Consider the following 17,594-nt stretch of genomic DNA (forward strand, 5'->3'; position numbering starts at 1 on the left):
AAAATGGATAGAGTTTTTGGATGATGGCTTCTGGATAGTCGTCGACTCGGAAGGAATTGAGGGAGGAATTGAATTTTGGAGACGATTTGAAGATGGGAAAATGAGACGCGTAGGCTGAAGAACACTACTGCGCCATAGGCATTGCGATGCATTAAAGCCTACATGTAGCGTATGATATGATGCTTTCAACTTTCCACTACGCTCTCGCCGATCAAACTGCGCTCCTTTCTATGTATTTAAATAGTGTCGAAGCTGTCGTCGAATAGTTTCGTGATGGAGAAGGATGTCGGAGGCAGTGATGATGCTGCGGATAAGTGTAAGTCTTTTAGATCCTCATTGAACGTCCGGCCGGGTGGATGCAATATGATATCATTTCTGAATTTCATCGAAAAGCTGTACAAATGCGAAGAAAAAAGGACAACTAAGAATCGTAACGCGGCCTGTTGCCGGGAGCAACGCCCAAACATGCATGTGGATTGTGGCAGTGCACATCAGCTTCGATATTATTAGCCTGCTCCGCTCCCCGTTCAATCTGAGCCTATCGCCCCAGCCCAGCTCTTCATTCCAGGCTCGTGAGTTATTTCTTTCGATGAATTACACGACGCTAGGGTTCCTCCCTCGCCTGCAAACGATAGACAGGTTGAACCAGCCTGAGAGACCGATAACATTTTTTTATCAAAACCTATTGGATGTCCCACGATTCGAAACTGCATCTGATCGTGATGAGAATGGATTCTCTTGTGTTACGAGCATATTCTGCGCAAAATGTCGTCCAGTAGCCCTTTTTCCCGTTGCTCCACGCCTTGGTCAACGACGGGTACACGCCCACGAAATCAGATTGGCCACTGCCTGTGCCTTTTTATCGACTTCATCCCGATCTAAACGTTGCAGCGAAGCACCGTTTAGAGAGTCGGTTGAGGGCGAACAAGACTTGAGCGGCAAGCTGGGCTTAAATTTGGATGAACACGACTCAAAATCTATGGATTGGGAATTCTCCTACGTGATGACGCTGCCGTCGTGGCGTGGGATGGGGGTATGAAACGATAGAAAGCGGCTGTTTCACGCTTCCGAAGGGCTTCACGCATTTGCGAGATATGGGCGATTTCGAGGGGTTGCCAAGGGACGTGGCGTTGTGGTTGGGCAGGAAGCAATTGAAAATTTGAAGGTATGATCACCTACATAGGTACACCACAGGATTCATGAGAGATATTGACCCAGCGTTCTTCTGCAGATTAGAGTTTATTGAGGTTGATAATGTACATAGACGTAGTTCGCTATTTCCCCCTTCTCGGAGACCCCATCGTTGCATCTTTTCCTGCAGCGACCTTTCTGGGACGAAGGCTGCACCATCCCCTGACACCCCGCAGGCGGTCGCGGCCGGCCTGGATGGCGCTGGTTTTCGCTGGGTAGAACCCTCTCCGCAAGCACTCTAGAGTTGAGGACCAGGGATGCCAATCCTCCTTTTCCAGTGGGTTAGTCACCCAACGATAGGTTGAACTGTTGGAAGGACACCTACAGGCAGACGGGAGAGCTTTTCCTCAGTCTTGGGACGCACGCCGGAGATTGGACGGTATTGCGGGTTCATTTCGACGATCTGCGTGTAGACGTCCACGATGTCGACTCCGTTCGATGTGATATTCGGACCATCCGCCCGGATCTGCCCCGTCCAGGTCAAGTAGCCAGAAACCGTGTAGTCGGAATCGCCGAGCTGGACGTCGGGCTCGTCGTCAATATCTGGGTATCTGCGCATGTCCACTGCGCGAGACTCCTCAAAGAAGTTGGCCGCAGTGAAGGCTAGGTTTTACAAGGCATATAAAGGAGAGAAAGGCGAACCGGAAGAACCAGTTCATGATGGTTGGCGTTCTTCGAAATACTGGGACTGCAATATGCAACGTTGGATCACCATGTTCAGAGCACCTCAAGACGGGGTTGCTCAAGCTGTACGCGGTGAGAAGTGAAGGGAAATGTGAAGAATATGGAACGAAGAAGGAGAGGTAAAACATGGCGGATATTTAAATATTTTAATCAAGGCCGATCAGAGAAATGATGATGATATTGCCAACGAGGACGAAGTACTGAAGTTTACATTCAGCATCATTGAGTTAACTGGGTATGAGGCGGTGAGAGGCAAACGTAGACTCTGATGACGATGCTTGTGACAACAGACACGCTGATGCAGTGACGATGAACGAACTGGCGGTATGGTTAGTTAATACTGGTAGATCGACCACAGAAGGAAGATATTAAACTCTTGTAGGCAAACGAAATTCACACGCAAGAGGATCGAGGCTCATATGAGCATGGCATGCACTGCAGCTGGTGGAAATGCTCTGCAATGGATTTATAATATCCCTATCCAGTACGGAGTACACGATTCTGTACTAAATCATGAAATATTCCTGCAGCCTTCCTGGTTAACGAGCTTCCATCGTCTAACTTTACCAGTGATATATATCGTGCACTCACTGGAGAGGCTGTAGGCCAGACGTTCTATCTCACTCAGCAGGTATCTCGAGCGACAAGAACACGGAGTGGCTAGGGGGGGATATAAATGGCACGATAGTACGGATTCATGGCAAAAACTTGGCGATGAATATCTTGAAAAGCCACGTCCCATGACGGTGACGTTGAGTCCCTTCTCGCAGATCTGGCTAACCCAAGTATTATATCCCTTTAGTGTAATTGGTTCCGTAGACTATACCTGACGTTGCGGCAATATTCGAAATAACATCCCCTTGATGGCCAACAGGGATTACAGTGCTTAAACTTTTTGGTGATTTTGGATACTCCTCCGAGATATCTAAGTTCCTCGTGAGACCATGTGATATCATATTAAAACTAAGTGGTCAAAGGAGAGTAAGAGGGTCACGCAACAAGCAGTTCATCTTTGCTATTGACTGCAAGACACTTGAGAATTTAAACTTTCGGTATGAACATGACCAAGGTTGTAGAGCAAGGAGATATGAAGTGTCGAAAGTCCTTGAAGGGTGCTAACTCAGGAGATACTCTAATGGTGGACGGAAGGATAGATTGAATGTAGGACATTAAAATGAAAGATACTGAAATGCTGTAGGGACTGGCTTAGATCACTAATTTAAGGAAAAGGAACCCAAGTCGCATCTGTGAAGCATTCGGAGGACACGTCTGAGCAATGAAACAAATATGACTTTCCAGGTGGATGACTATGCATGAGAGTCTGGATATGCGCCATACTGTGACGGATACCGATGCCACATATGCCATTCACCACCTTCAGATTATCTTGGGCATACTGGCTACTCGACTCAGGAAGACAGGGAGTTGTATTCGACATAAAGCACCCTAACGAGGAGATATAGAAACCAGGCTACTAGCCTCGGGATAGAACACAACATGAAGACAACCGATCGAGGCAAGAGTGGGAAAACTGGAAGGACAATGCTGACGCAAGTCCTGGAGAGAGGTAGCTAACCAAGCATATCACAGGTCTACGTCAAGGAGGCATGTTGAGGTGTGGATGCTTCACTGAAGTGCGACATTCCAATTAAGAGCAAGATGAATCTATTCCATGAAGGACTGGCAAAAAGGCCGTGTAGTAGCTAACTATCAGGTACATCAGTTAGCCTTCGGCTGTAGACAATTGTCATTATCAGATGTCACCAATGCCCAAGAGCAATGTTCCTATCAGATATAGCCTATTTCTCCTCAACAGCAACCAGCGTCTTCCCGAGGGAAGATAAATATTGCGGCTGCTTCTGGATTACCAGAGATTGATTTCCTCCCGCAGGTAGTGGGATTGAGATGAAAGTTCAGGACTTACATCGAATAGCCCAAACTATATCAGACAATATGATCCACGCCGGATCCATTACACGATTCGACATTCAGTGAACCTCCAAGGGCTCTCTCACACACACAGGGTGCAGAAACATAGGATATGTCCCTTCTTTCAGGTCGTCACCAGGTCATGGAAGCCGCACAATGGGACCCTCGTGACAACGGTTTTAGAAGAGGGATGAGCGTATTCTCGACACACATACGGAGTTACCGACCAAACCAAGTTCAGATGAACTATCAGCCGGCAAATAATATGAAATGTGGTCTTGTTGTGAAGAGAAAGAAAAGTTTGAGGTTTTGTTGTTTTAAAGCAGAATCCTGGTCGGGCCGGCAGATTGTCGGTTAATAAACGCTCAGACCAAGTGATCAGGCCTCCAGGCGTGAGGCGAGGCTGAGGCACTAATTCAGGCATTAAGGCCATAATGGACTCCGGTGGCTCCTGCTTCTTGTGCGAGAGATCACTTTCCTTGTCACATTCGAAGCTGGTCGATACTGTACGATCTGCATACGACAAGCTTTCAACAACGCAACGAACCACCAACATTCCCCCAACCATATCGAAATCTCTTCTTTCTTCACGTATCCAATTCCTCCCTTATATGGCTTCCTGCCCCGTGAAGTACAGCGTAAACCACCAATCTCCCGAACTGCAACCAACCGCCGCGTTTTCTTCGCCGCCATTTCGTGACATCAACTCCTCTCCCACCGCGACCCCTCGATCAATTGTCATACGGCCATCTCTCGAATCTCTATCCCATCAACTTGGACGCTCGCTTGGAGTGGTCCTCGAGCCTTGTAATCGCAGTCACTAGTCAATGGATAAGGAAAGAGACAACTTATGGACTCGCCGCTCGAAGTAAGGGCCCTCGCCGATGGGAAAATGCGCAATCACGACTAACCATCTCGTTTGTTTCGCAGTTCCAGCAAGCTCTCGCTGAGCACTTCCCACACCGCTGGCCATGATAAGAATGACCCCTTCTCCCGACCCTACAACAAACGATACGACTCCCATGGCCGCTCAAATCCCTTCAACGCCGTCTCTCCTCTCCCCACGAGCTCTATTGCCACTCCAACATCTGCCTCCAACGCATTTGGTTTAGGGTCGGGAGCATTCGCATCCTTTGGGTCGGCCGCGAAGACACCAAAGACACCCGGAACCGCTTTCGACTTCGAGAAAGCGGCAGCATCCGGGGACATGGCCACGGCGCCTGGGGAGAAGAAAGAATCGAGATCCACCTCGAAGCCACCTGGAATGCCCGCAAAACCATCCCGCCCGAGCTCTATCCCTGAAGGAAAAGCCGTTACGTCTAGTGGAGTGCGAGACCCTTCGGTGCCGTGGCCGTTACGGTATACATGGGTAATCTGGTACCGACCCCCCACATCCAAGAACTCCGACTACGAGAAGTCGATAAAGCCCGTCTGCAAAATATCTACCGCGCAAGATTTCTGGAAAGTTTACACACACCTCAAACGGCCGTCGGAACTTCCAACGGTGTCGGACTACCATTTCTTCAAGGAAGGGATCCGACCGGTCTGGGAAGACGAAGAGAACAAGAAAGGCGGCAAGTGGATTCTTCGTTTGAAGAAGGGAGTTGCGGATCGATACTGGGAGGATCTTCTGCTTGCTATAATTGGGAACCAGTTCGCTGAAGCTGGGGAAGAGGTGTGTGGAGCGGTCCTGAGCGTCCGGAGTGGCGAGGATGTTTTCAGTATCTGGACGAAGAACGATGGTGGCAGAAATGTCAAGATTCGGTAACTTGCCCCGTACACCTGAAATTGTTTGTACACACGCTGATGGATGCATAGGGAAACTGTGAAAAGATGCCTTGGGCTTCCGGCAGATACTATCATCATCTGGAAGAGTCACGATGATAGCATTGCACAGCGAAGTGCGATTGATCAAGCACGACATGAGAAATCCAGCCACCACCACGAGAAACGGCGCCCGACCTTGACAAGTGAGGAGAGCACTCCGGCGAAAGACCGTTCGAGTGGTTCATGAACGAATTTCACCGTTTTAATTTTCACTCTTGGACTGCATTGCGACGGTATTTGGTTCACGAGCGCCTTCTGTTGCTGGGGAAAATCTTGCTTTGCTTATTGTATTCCTGGATGCCATCACTCTTGGTTGGATGAACGACTATTGTCGAACGACGATCATGGTTTCCGTCAGGAGCGCTAGGGGTGGTATTGTTTCGGACTTTGCTACCGGCAGCAATGGCTGTATTGTACATTATACATAGTGAATTCGGCTCGAGGGACGGCATGAAAAGCTACTTCCACGTTTACCAACCTAGTCCTCCAGCGAATCTTTGCGGAATGGAAGCTTTTTGGCTGTCTCGCTGTAACAATCTGTAGCAATACACAGGCTCCTTAGCTGGGACCGAGAGGTAATGGTAGTCCAAGATAGTGAATCTAGAAAACGTAGGTATAGATTCCTTTGATATTGATGCGACGCTTGTTTGTCAGACTTTTAACAATAGCACTCTGCTTGCAGACGGACTTATTACGGAGTATTCAAACTGCGTGGGGAAGAGATCAGCGAACAGTGCAAGGATCAGCGCGCCATTCAACTTTCGAACTTCATGATCATATCGATCTCACCTCACACGCCTTATATTTATATGACTTCTTGTCCTAGAACATACAGCAATTTCGCACCCTCCTGTCGCCTTCTACATGACCGCCAATGCCTTACCTAACTTCGATCCCGGGAATCTTGGGAGAAGAACCTGTTGTATAGGTTCGGTGGGTCTGGAACCTGTAGACCTCGATAATGAGGTCGATGGTCTCTGACCTCCTCTCTCCTCCCAACTCGGACGTTCGCATAGCCCAGATTAGCTCCGGAGAGCTTGTAGACAATCCTATCGAGAGCCATTCCCAGCCATCAACAGAAGCTGTGCCGTCTACAGTGACCAACCGAAAGCAAACGGCCTCGAATTCGTCCTCCGCCCCGCGTCACCCGACGGGACATGAAGTGGATGACTTGAGACAAAAGGAATGGTCTCTAATGGTGAATAAATAGCCAATCACTAACATAAGCGAAGGAGGGGTGAAGCTTACATCCCGTAGGAGAATCGACAACGTCGGCGACAAGCGAAGTACGACGAGCGGCGACTCACGGGGGATTACACGTATGCGCGCCTCAAGATACGCCTTGGGGTACAGGTCTGACACTCTGGACTACAGAACTCCAGTTGGTGCTATTCCACTCGGAACCCCGAATCCAACGGCACGGAAACCCAAACCTGGTCAGGTAACTCACCTTCCAATCCACCCAAACGCGCCACATGTTGATTGCTCTAGAACTACGCTCTAAATCCCTCTGTGGACACCTTCGTGCCAACCTCCCACCATATCAAACATCCAACTAGTAACCAGAGAATCTCGGGTCCCAGTTCGCGGACTCCGACCCGAACAAATCGGCCCAACATCGCGAGGACCAGAGTATCGCCGAAACCAGATCATGAACCTCCCCATAAAAGAGCAAGGCATACATTCGAGACCATGCCCAAGAAAAGCAACGTCATCGACTTTACCAACGACGATGACGACGACCGACACGCTATGTCCAGTCCCCTTCCATCGAGAGCGCCGCCGAATCCTAACAGACGGGAATCGAATGGGGTGCTGGATAGCTTTGGATCCAACCAGGAATTTACATCTGTAAATGGGATCCTCCAGGTGGGTCTAGACTATCGTGAAGCGTCAAAAGAGCAAAATCAACAGATGAAGTTGCAACGCCTCAAAGGATCCAAATCAAACTCCCAGGGATCTCTGCGCTCATCCCAATTGGCGGATACCAGGAATGGACATAAAATTGATGGTCCTCCGCAAAAGTTTGACCATGGCTTGCGCGGCTTCGGTTTCAATGTTCCGCCCCTGCCGCCCAACACACGGCGATGGAGCAAGTCCACAGCTAGCCCTCCATCCCGGGGAGGTGAGCCAGGAAGTAGAAGAACCGACCGAATTGACACGTTCGGAAGGGATCATAGAACATCGAATACTCCGGTAGCCGGTGAAGAGCCACGGAGAACACCCAAGGCCAAGCTCAAGGATGGAATGCGCAGTCACTCCGAGCTAGGCGTGGAGCAGCCAAGCGATTCCGACGAACTCTGTGGTTCCGCAACGGTGTCAGACGTAGGAGACTCGAAGGGCCACAAACGGAGCCTGGTGACCGGGAGCACGCCCCTTGCCCAACGTGGTCAGAGCATCAAGACGAATGACGAATCTGATATTCCACAGTCAACGTTCACCTCCAAAGGGAAGCCTGGGGAAAGGGAGTCCGAATTGAAAGAGCGCATTGGCGGCAAAATCAGGAACCGGAACTCGCCCAGACATGCTGGCAGGAAACCCGAGTACTACTCATTAGTCTATTTTCGGTATGGTGCAAAATCTTGGGGAGATCTCGATGGCCTGCGTCTCTTCCGTAAGAATGAATATTCTCCTTCGTACTATATCGGATGCAAACGAAACGGCACGTGGGAACCATTGGTGGACCCTTATTCCAAAACCGACTTCTTGAAGGTAGAGGTCAAGCGGTTCCACAAGGCTTATACTGGCGAGGACCCCTCAAGCGACTTACGGTTGGCTGGATCACTTGATAACCGAACCCGACAGCGGCTTCAGTTCGATATTACATTCGGTGGGCGCAGAGAGCTGGAGAGATTCTTGGTCGCCACGAAGCTCGAAGAAGGTCGAAAAGTGGCAAAGAAATCACCGTAAGTTTACATCATCACCAATATTAAGACTCTGTTCCTAAATAGATCTCGTAGGGATGTCATGCGAAAGATGTTCAATCACGAACCGGCGGAAGAACATATCAGCCGAGACAATATCGATGAATTGGAAGCGAAAGAAGCACGTCGTTCACCCTCTCCGGATTCTGAGCGAGGGCAACTTGGCGGACGCGGGGCACACGAGGAAGAAATCGCTGGACAAGGGAACAGGAAGCTCGCCCATTCATTGAGGAGCAGGCCACGCGAGTCTACGGAGTATTCTCGATACTTTGGTTCCCGGAGAAAATTGACGCCTGATGACATGCCCGACGAGCCCCTTGTAAACGATACTCCTGTGCGACGGAGTACCCGCCGAGCGCCTGCGATACGGTACGAAATTGACGAACCCCCTGCTAAGGTAGCCCCTGGATGGTGGGAGGTTCACGGCCCTCCGAAATGGAGCTCTCCTGTTGTATATCCGGAAACGGGGAAGCGGCGTGCCCAAGTTGCGATTGAAGACTTGCAGCGCTTGGATCCCGAGGAGTTCCTCAACGACAGTCTGATTGACTTCTACATGCTGTACCTCCGCCTTCAGAGCGAAGAGAAGGGATTGCGCGAGCAGTCAATCTATGTCTTCAACGCCTTGTTCTACACCGCCCTGACCAAAGTGTCTCCAGGACAGAGGGGGGTCAATTATTCAGCCGTGCAACGTTGGACGGCGAAAGAGAACCTGTTCAATTACGAGTACGTGGTCATTCCGATCAACGAAAATTCGCATTGGTACCTTGCGATCATTTACAATTTGCCTGCGCTGTTGAAGCAGGCCAGCCCGGAACGGGAGGAACCGGCAGTTCCCATTGTGGATGAAGAGGCACTTGGTAAACGAGGACTGAGCACACGAGTCGCGGTCACTCAACCTCCTACTCTCCATAGAGTTGACTATGTGGATGGTCCAGCTGCGAGTATTGGCAACACCCAGGAAGAGGACTCGTCATATCCTGTGGAACGGGACCAGCCAGGGAGAGAAGAGTCATCGCAGCCGACCACTAAAGTTACCGAGTCTCAAGAGCAAGAGCGACAGCAATCCGGTCCGACGCAACGATCACCAGCCTCGGCTCGGAAATCCAAGAAGAAAGGTCCTCAACCGCGGAAAATGAATCCAGACCACGCGTACATCATACTTCTCGACTCGATGGGGGTGACTTCGCGACCGAAAACCACGAGGAACATCAAAGATTACCTTCATCACGAAGCAGATGCGAAGCTCGGCATTGATCTCGATGACCAGCGTCTACAAGGTATCAATGCCAAACAGCTTCCGCGACAAGACAACTGGTACGATTGCGGCGCCTTTCTCCTGTTCTACTTTAGCCTCTTTATGAAAGAGCCGCGTGCATATGTCACCAAAATCATCACCAACGAAACGGATCTACCTAAGTGGTGGTTCAAGATCGATGCGGATCAGATGCGGAACACCATCCGGGATATTGTCCTGGAAATTGGGGATTTGCAAGAGGCTCGCCGGAAAGAGGTGAAACTGTTGAAGAAAGCCGGGAAAATGTGTTCGCTCAACCAGGATGGAGAGAAAGGTTGCCATGCGGACCAACCTTCCAGTCCCAAGAATCCCCTCCAAGGAGGAGGGGCCACGGATAGGAGTTCACCCCCGAAGGAGCCGCCTCCCCCGTTAGAGCCAGCGCATCATAGTTGTCAGCATCCAAACGAGATACCTACCGCTCATTCAAACAGCGCGCATGATACCCAAAATCTGTCGCTAGATCACGGTCCCCCAATCGAAAAGCACTCTCCTCCTCTCCACCATGCCGCGGACCAGGAATCTCCCGATAAATCGTTTGTCCCCGAGACCTCACCAGAGGAATTAGAGCATGACGACCATCCGGATTTGACCATGCAGCCTCAAATCCCGCGTCTTCCATCTCTCGTGGCTGCAACCTCACCGTCAGCGGGCGTGCATGATCTCTCAACCGGCGAGAATGGCGTACCGGTACGGATCCACGACAGCAGCGAACCCAGGATTCGGAACACGGGGTCTGTCAAGTTGGCGAATGACGCTGTGATCAAAGAGGCCTCGCCCCCACCATTGGCGTCTCCTGGGCTTGCAAATCTGATGGGGACAGATCCACAGGGGCCGGCATCCAATGAGAATCACGACACGGAAATGATGGACTGGTTGGGTATTGGCACTGAGCAGCAGTCCCAAGGTGCGCCTGGTCCGGCTGACGTGCTTGAGCCCATGTCCTTGGACGGTAAAGATGAGGATACTGAGATGGTGGATCAGGACGAGAGTACTGTTGACTTGTTGCCGTATGATGGGTCTATTAATGGTGCTCCAGTAGTATGACGAGTAGCGAGTACCGCTAGTTATGTCCAAATGAAACAGACGGAGAAGTCAGTCGCTTGGATGCTCTGCATTCACAACTTCTCCAATATCACTAATTCAAATTGATACCCTTATGCTCATTGTGCTTTCATGATCAATGATACGCTCAAGCCGCTCGCCCAAATCTCCTTTCAACGTCCTCTATATCCCTGCTTGTCCCAGCATCTTTCAGCATCTCGACTCTCGACCGGATATCCCGCACCAACGCTTTGGCATCCTCCACGTCGACCCCATCCTGACAAAGTTCGTTCGCATACTCCATCGCCTGCTGATATGACCCCCGGTCAAACTCATACCTCGACAACCATTTCCGCGCCTTGCTGGTCGTCTCGGTCACGCCCACACCACCCATCCCAACCGTTTCCGCCCCCTCTCCACCTCCCCCGCCGCCCGGAGATTCCGGACCCTCCTCTTGCGCGAGACACATCTCCATATACGCCGCCGCCTCGGGAATGTCGCTGATCCGCTGATACAGCACCGCGATCTGGAACAGCACCTCCGGGTCCAGCACCCCGCCGCCGAGTTTCCCCGCGCTGCCCTGGCTGTCGCCGACGGAGGCGAAGCTCGCGCCCGCGCCCTCGTAGTAGCTCCCGGCCACCAGCGCCCGCTTGTACGCGCGGATGGCGTTCTCATACTTCCCAGTGCGATGCAGACACGCGCCGATCGCGCCCCACATTTTGGGGTCAAACGGGCGCAAGGCGGCGGCGCGTTGGAAGTAGAAAATGGCGTAGGAATATTGCTCGAGGAACTCGTAGGTCTGGCCGAGGCCGTACCAGGCGCGGTAATCGCGGCGGTTGATCTCCACGGCGCGGCGGTAGGATTCGATGGCAGCGTGCGTGTTTTTCATCTCGACGTATTCGTGGCCCATGAGGGTCCAGGCGCCGGCGAAGGAGCGGTCGAGGGACAGAGCACGGCGGAAGTAGACGACGGACTTCTCGTGGGCGGAGAGCATGCTGTAGTAGTTGCCGACGATGCAGCAGGTCTCGGGGCGGAATTTGTCGGTGGCGGTAGAGAGGTGGGCGAGGAAGGAGAGGAGGGGGCGGTTGGACATGACGTAGAGGATGTTGGAGAAAACGTCGAGGGAGTCGAGGCGGTGGGGGTGGGTGTGGAGGAGGGTGGTGAAGATTTGGGAGGCGGTCTCGAAGTCTTTGGAGTGGTAAAAGAGGAGGGCGCGCTGGGTTTTGAGGAAGGCTGAGGCAGGGAATAGGGAGGAGATTTGGGTGAGTTGTGCGTGGATGGTTTCGGCGGACTGGTAGAGCTCTTGGTTTGCGTAGACGTGGAAGATGAATGTCATGATGTTCTGCGGTAGGTGTTCGAGGATAGCAGTGAGCTACGGATGCAGTGATTAGCTGAATTCGAGCAGTCTCCAACAAACACTTACCTGTTCCACTGTCCCCATTAGACTGGCCAACTCTTGCCATGCACCCCAGTTATAGGGATACAGGTGCACACTTTGGACGAGCCACTTCTTTGCAAGTTCCTCATTCTTTTGTCGGGCCAGTATGATGCCGTATAGGTATTCAAGCCAACCCCCACCGTCCCGACCCTTTTCATGCTGCTCAGTAAACCAGCTTTCCAAAGTGGACGAAAGCCCCGTCAGCTCCTTGTTGACAGTCATACCGCCGTCCTGAGGCCCCAGGATCATTTCGCTTTCTTCATCCTTTCGTTTCTCTCCTGAGAGGTACTTCGCGTAAAGCGCAAGGAACAGTGATCTTCTGCTCATACTCTTGAGTGGTGTCTGAATGGGAGGAACCGTAGGGGTATTAGTCTTGGCCTTGCCTTTCGGGTCCTGTTTCGCACGAGGCGCCTCTGGGCCTGTTGCGATCGGGACCTTAGGAAGTGTGTATGGGAGGAAGAGTGCCGCACAACGATCGAACTCTCGGCAATCGAAGAACGACTTTGCTAGAAGATATTTATTCCGTTCCCGAGCCTCAAGTGTAGCGTCCCATTGAGGTGGAGTCTTAGGAGACTTTAGAGAGGTTGGCTGGACATCTGCCATCGAAGAATCAGGATCTGTCTCCGAGCCGTACTCGCTAGCTGGTAATGAACTTAGCAGTTCAGCCGCCCTGGACCTGATCAGTAATCCGTTGACAGGAAAGAAAAGGAGATACTCTACCATTTCGCTGACTGATAGAGACCTCGCTCCGAGCAAGATACTACAGCATCCTGAAGATGTGCTTGGAGCTGCGCCGCATCCGCCTCTGATAAGCTGGCCATAATAGATCAATTCTATTTAGGACAAGTCGGAAGTCCCCGTACTAGAGCACAAGAAGGCCAGTTTCCTATAAAATGGCTCTATGCAAATTTCGCTTTCCTTGCTCTTTCTATCTCATTGATCTCACGGGTGGACTGGTTGCACGTGGCTTCGTGTCAAGGTCGCGCTCAAGGACATATGGTCACTTGTGAGGTTATGACGCGCTGAAACTACTCAGAAATTGAGCACATGATGATGTAAAGAAGTGTTTACTTGAGAATTTAGACCGAAAACGCGTCGTTGACGCAGAACATGTTTGGTAAACATTTATATGCCATTGTACTCGAGCTTGCACTTTCAGATGTCATATAGTGAGGCCATAAGGCAGCAACGAGGCCCCGCCTCATCAGCCACACATCAGCCACAAATCAAGGGTCTTTCCCATTGATACATGTGGCTTGGCATCTGGACTCCCGCCAGGCGGTCAATATTTCGACATCAGAAAAGCCATGGGAATTTGATACCTGCCATTGAACTTCCAAATTCGCTCAATTCCTATTAACCTCCTCTTAGAATCTGGTAGAGGCCCATTCTTCCAAGATGCCGACCACAAGGACCGAATTCGAGACGGCATTCCAGCCCCTTGTGGAGGACATGCTGCAGCTATGTAGGGACAACAAGCTGCCCGACAATGCGCGCGCCTGGTATGAAAAGGTGCAGATCATACAACTCGTCCTCGACGAGTATCAATGCGTAATAATGAGCCCGTAGGCTAAAGTTATATCCAGAACCTTCTACACAACACCATGGGCGGAAAATACAACCGCGGCATGTCCGTCATCGACACCTCCTCCATCCTCCTCAACAAGTCTATCACACCCGGTACACCGGAATACCTCCGAGCCGGCGCCCTCGGCTGGATGATCGAGCTCCTCCAAGCCTTCTTTCTCGTCTCCGACGACATCATGGACAGCAGCAAGACGCGCCGGGGTTCACCCTGTTGGTACCTCATGCCCACCGTCGGCATGATCGCCATCAATGATGCCTTCATGCTCGAGGGCACCATCTACATGCTGCTGAAGAAGCATTTCCGGCAGGAGAAGTGCTACACGGACCTGCTGGAGCTGTTCCACGAGGTCACCTTCCAGACGGAGCTCGGCCAGCAATGCGACCTGCTCACCGCGCCCGAGGACCACGTCGACCTGGACAACTTCTCCCTGGACAAGTACTTCTTCATCGTGCGGTACAAGACGGCGTTCTACAGCTTCTACCTCCCTGTGGCGCTGGCGCTGCATTACTGCGGCGTCGCCACCGAGAAAAATCTGCAGCAGGCGAACGACATCCTCATCCCCATGGGGGAGTACTTCCAGGTGCAGGACGACTACCTCGACGCGTTCGCCGATCCGGAGGTGCTGGGGAAGATCGGCACCGACATCCAGGATAACAAGTGCTCGTGGCTGGTCAACCAGGCGCTGAAGCGCGCGACCCCCGAGCAACGGCAGGTGCTGGATCAGAACTACGGACGGAAAGACGCGGTCAAGGAGAAGGCGGTTAGGAAAATATACGCCGACCTGAAGCTCGAGGCGGTGTACCATGCGTACGAAGAGGAGACGGTGTCGATGCTCCGGAAGCGGATCGCGGACGTGGACGAGAGCGAGGGGCTGAAGAAGGAGGTGTTCGAGGCCTTCCTGGGGAAGATTTACAAGCGGACCAAGTAGGGTCCTCTGGTATGAGGTACGCTATATTTATCCTTGTTGCATGGCTATAGACCTTTGCAACAAAACACTATCCGGTAGATTACCCTAAGGGGACAAAAGGTTCTAGCACCTGAAATACATCCTTAGTCGTCATCGCGACATCCTCTCATTGTGCTCTCCCACACTGTAGGTGCATGTACATAACAAGTGGTATCCCTTCCAAAATGTAGCATCAATCATCGCTGACCGACAAAACCAATCATCAAATCAGCACCGTACGCCAATTCCATCTTCGTTTACACCCCGCTCCGGTAGACTTGACTCCCCCCATGCCTCAGTTGGACCGTCTCCCTTCTCTGGAGCACGACCAATGCGCGATTCAACGACTGCTCCGTGTACCCCCTCCCCTCCACAAACTCCCTCCGCAACGTCGCCAGACTCGTGCTCCACCCAATCGGCAACCGTCTCCGCAGTTCATCCTCTACCTTCCCGACCTCGTCCATCATCTCCTTCGACGCATGGCCCTCGCCTTGCGCCACGGCGTCCATGGTGCTGGCCAGGAAGAGGCGGATGGCTTCGTCGACGTGCGCTTCAGTGGCGATGGGGGAGAGGCGTAGTTTGGCGAGGGATTCGCTGATGCGGACGATGGCTTCCAGTTGGCGGACGGTGATGGGAATGGAGGAGCGGGCGTTGGCGGTGAGCTCAGCGGCGTGGACTTGCCGGCGGATGGAGACGAAGTGAGAGGAGAGCTTCTCGGCGGCTTCGGCAGAGAGGCGCGGTGCACATTTCCTAAAATGAGGGTTAGTGAGAGGGTTTCGAAGGCTTGGGTCCAACGTACTGTTTGCAGTAGCTGATATACCGCTTCATCTTATCGACCGGGATTTCGGCCTGGACTTGCTCTTCCACGCCTCGACCACCCATATGAATACCCATGACGTGCTTCGCGATCCGCTCGTCACGGCCCCGTTCGTGCTCATCCCGTACAATGAAGATCATATCGAATCGCGACAGGATGGTCGTCTGGAAGTCGATGTTCTCCCCGGGCGTCTTCATATCATCATACCGGCCGAAGATGGGATTCGCAGCCGCCAGCACACTGGTCCTCGCGTTCAAAATGGTGGTGATGCCGGCTTTGGCGATGGAGATGGTCTGCTGCTCCATCGCTTCGTGGATGGCCACGCGGTCTTCATCGCGCATCTTGTCGAATTCGTCGATGCAAACGACACCACCGTCGGCGAGAACCATGGCTCCTCCTTCCAGATAGAACTCCCTGGTGGTACTGTCTCTCTGCACGGACGCCGTAAGACCAGCGGCGGACGAGCCTTTGCCGGAGGTGTAGATTGCAATCGGGGCAACCTTCTCGACGAACTTCAGAAGCTGAGACTTCGCGGTACCAGGGTCACCGAGTAGAAGCACATTGATGTCTCCACGAAGTCTCATGCCGTCCGGAAGAATCTTCTTGGATCCTCCCATCAGTAAGCAGGCAATGGCTTTCTTGATGTCGCTGTTGCCGTAGATCGACGGAGCAATGCAGTTTGCGAAGACTTCATATAGGTCTGGCCGCCGGCTCATTTCTAGAAACTCCTGCTCTTCCTCCTCGGTGTAACTGACGTTTCCTTTCATCGTGTGGTCGACATCGGTCTGGATGCCCACTGCTCGTATGTAAGGATTCCGAATGGCAACAGCACCTGATGTAGAGCTCTTCGATCCCTTCGATTGGTATATGGAGAAGACACCCATGACAGTGCATCTTGACCCAGGAACAACTCTATTGGTCAAGTATCGGTCCGCCGAGATTAAGATGTGTCGCGGAAGTTCTCCGACCGGGACCTGATCCGGTGCTTCTTGTAGCTTCAGAACTTGCTGGTCGATAAACTGGCATTTCTCGTGCACCACGAAGTAGGGGTCCATGGAGCATCGGTCCGACTTATCACCTTCGATCCTTTCTCTAAGGCAGACTCGAGGTAAGTTCGTGGACGAGAACCCGCTGTTGACCGCGACGTTGGACGTGTGTTGGCAGTCTCGGCATTGGATGCTTAGTCTCGTGGATTTCGAGGACAACGTCGATGCACCGATGATGATGCCAGGGATTCGAACTAGTCGTGAAACGTTGTCGGCGTTGAGATCGCGGATGGAAATCTGGGAGGCGCTCGAGTGGAGAAGCAGCTGGTGTTCGGGAAGTTGGATATCTCGCTGGGAGGGGTATACGATTCGTTGAGTGCAGTGTTTAAGGGCGGCCTCGAACTGATGCCGCATTAGCGAAGCTCCGAAAGATTGTAAAAGCGAGACGATCTCACTCACGATTGGGATAATCTCTGCCGGCTCGGCATTCATGCGATGTGCCAACTCCTCATTGTAGGAGATGAGATGAGCGATGTCAATGTTGCAGTAGTATTGCTTGACGAGGACATTCTCCCGGATCTGATCTCTGCGTCACAGTCAGTGCGAGTGCTTGGGTCTTCGTATGTGCGCGCTAACCTGTAGATGAAGATATTGTCGATATGGAAGTCGAGGACGAAGTCTACCAGCTGCTGCTGGACGTTGGACCGTCTGCGGCTATCGTCATCCCCAAATTCGGCAGGGAGCACAGAAAGGGTATAGACTGATTGACGATCCATAGTTATTAATGGCGAACCGAGTGCCTTGTTCAGTAGAGGCTATAGTATCGGAATGGATTTCGTGTATATCTGTAGAGGAGTAGGAGGGGCTTGGGAACAAGACTTTGCTGGACAGGGGGGAAGGCGCGTCTGGTCGCGTTGCTGCTACGACGC

At 52.1% G+C, this 17,594-nt stretch overlaps 6 protein-coding genes across 6 annotated transcripts; 4 read left to right on the top strand and 2 right to left on the bottom strand.

Moving 5' to 3' along the window:
* Positions 1-4,533: 4,533 nt before the first annotated feature.
* On the top strand, positions 4,534-5,964 carry P152DRAFT_155487 (eukaryotic translation initiation factor 4E-4). The gene is made up of 3 exons (XM_033673964.1): positions 4,534-4,672; positions 4,741-5,568; positions 5,623-5,964. Exons 1-3 carry the CDS (start codon positions 4,632-4,634, stop codon positions 5,816-5,818), a joined length of 1,065 nt encoding a protein of 354 aa, XP_033531266.1. The 5' UTR covers positions 4,534-4,631; the 3' UTR covers positions 5,819-5,964.
* A 478-nt stretch (positions 5,965-6,442) lies between these two features.
* On the top strand, positions 6,443-7,160 carry P152DRAFT_461324 (uncharacterized protein). Its single transcript, XM_033680100.1, has 3 exons — positions 6,443-6,829; positions 6,889-7,072; positions 7,123-7,160. Exons 1-2 carry the CDS (start codon positions 6,593-6,595, stop codon positions 6,988-6,990), a joined length of 339 nt encoding a protein of 112 aa, XP_033531267.1. The 5' UTR covers positions 6,443-6,592; the 3' UTR covers positions 6,991-7,072; positions 7,123-7,160.
* A 998-nt stretch (positions 7,161-8,158) lies between these two features.
* Positions 8,159-10,966, top strand: P152DRAFT_155538 (cysteine proteinase). Its single transcript, XM_033673965.1, has 3 exons — positions 8,159-8,377; positions 8,437-8,537; positions 8,592-10,966. Exon 3 carries the CDS (start codon positions 8,599-8,601, stop codon positions 10,891-10,893), a length of 2,295 nt encoding a protein of 764 aa, XP_033531268.1. The 5' UTR covers positions 8,159-8,377; positions 8,437-8,537; positions 8,592-8,598; the 3' UTR covers positions 10,894-10,966.
* On the bottom strand, positions 10,879-13,435 carry P152DRAFT_441485 (anaphase-promoting complex subunit CDC23). The gene is made up of 3 exons (XM_033677704.1): positions 13,049-13,435; positions 12,314-12,998; positions 10,879-12,262 (listed from the first exon to the last, which is right to left on the bottom strand). The coding sequence occupies exons 1-3, from the start codon at positions 13,147-13,149 to the stop codon at positions 11,039-11,041; spliced, it is 2,010 nt and encodes a 669-aa protein (XP_033531269.1). The 5' UTR covers positions 13,150-13,435; the 3' UTR covers positions 10,879-11,038.
* A 180-nt stretch (positions 13,436-13,615) lies between these two features.
* On the top strand, positions 13,616-15,063 carry P152DRAFT_461326 (ERG20 farnesyl diphosphate synthase). The gene is made up of 2 exons (XM_033680101.1): positions 13,616-13,840; positions 13,915-15,063. The coding sequence occupies exons 1-2, from the start codon at positions 13,727-13,729 to the stop codon at positions 14,842-14,844; spliced, it is 1,044 nt and encodes a 347-aa protein (XP_033531270.1). The 5' UTR covers positions 13,616-13,726; the 3' UTR covers positions 14,845-15,063.
* P152DRAFT_441489 (MCM-domain-containing protein) lies at positions 14,854-17,519 on the bottom strand. Its single transcript, XM_033677705.1, has 4 exons — positions 17,302-17,519; positions 17,125-17,251; positions 15,662-17,067; positions 14,854-15,612 (listed from the first exon to the last, which is right to left on the bottom strand). The coding sequence occupies exons 1-4, from the start codon at positions 17,439-17,441 to the stop codon at positions 15,120-15,122; spliced, it is 2,166 nt and encodes a 721-aa protein (XP_033531271.1). The 5' UTR covers positions 17,442-17,519; the 3' UTR covers positions 14,854-15,119.
* Positions 17,520-17,594: the final 75 nt, after the last annotated feature.

The sequence above is a fragment of the Eremomyces bilateralis genome (assembly GCF_010015585.1).
Source record: "Eremomyces bilateralis CBS 781.70 unplaced genomic scaffold P152scaffold_23, whole genome shotgun sequence".
Lineage (NCBI taxonomy): Eukaryota > Fungi > Ascomycota > Dothideomycetes > Eremomycetales > Eremomycetaceae > Eremomyces > Eremomyces bilateralis.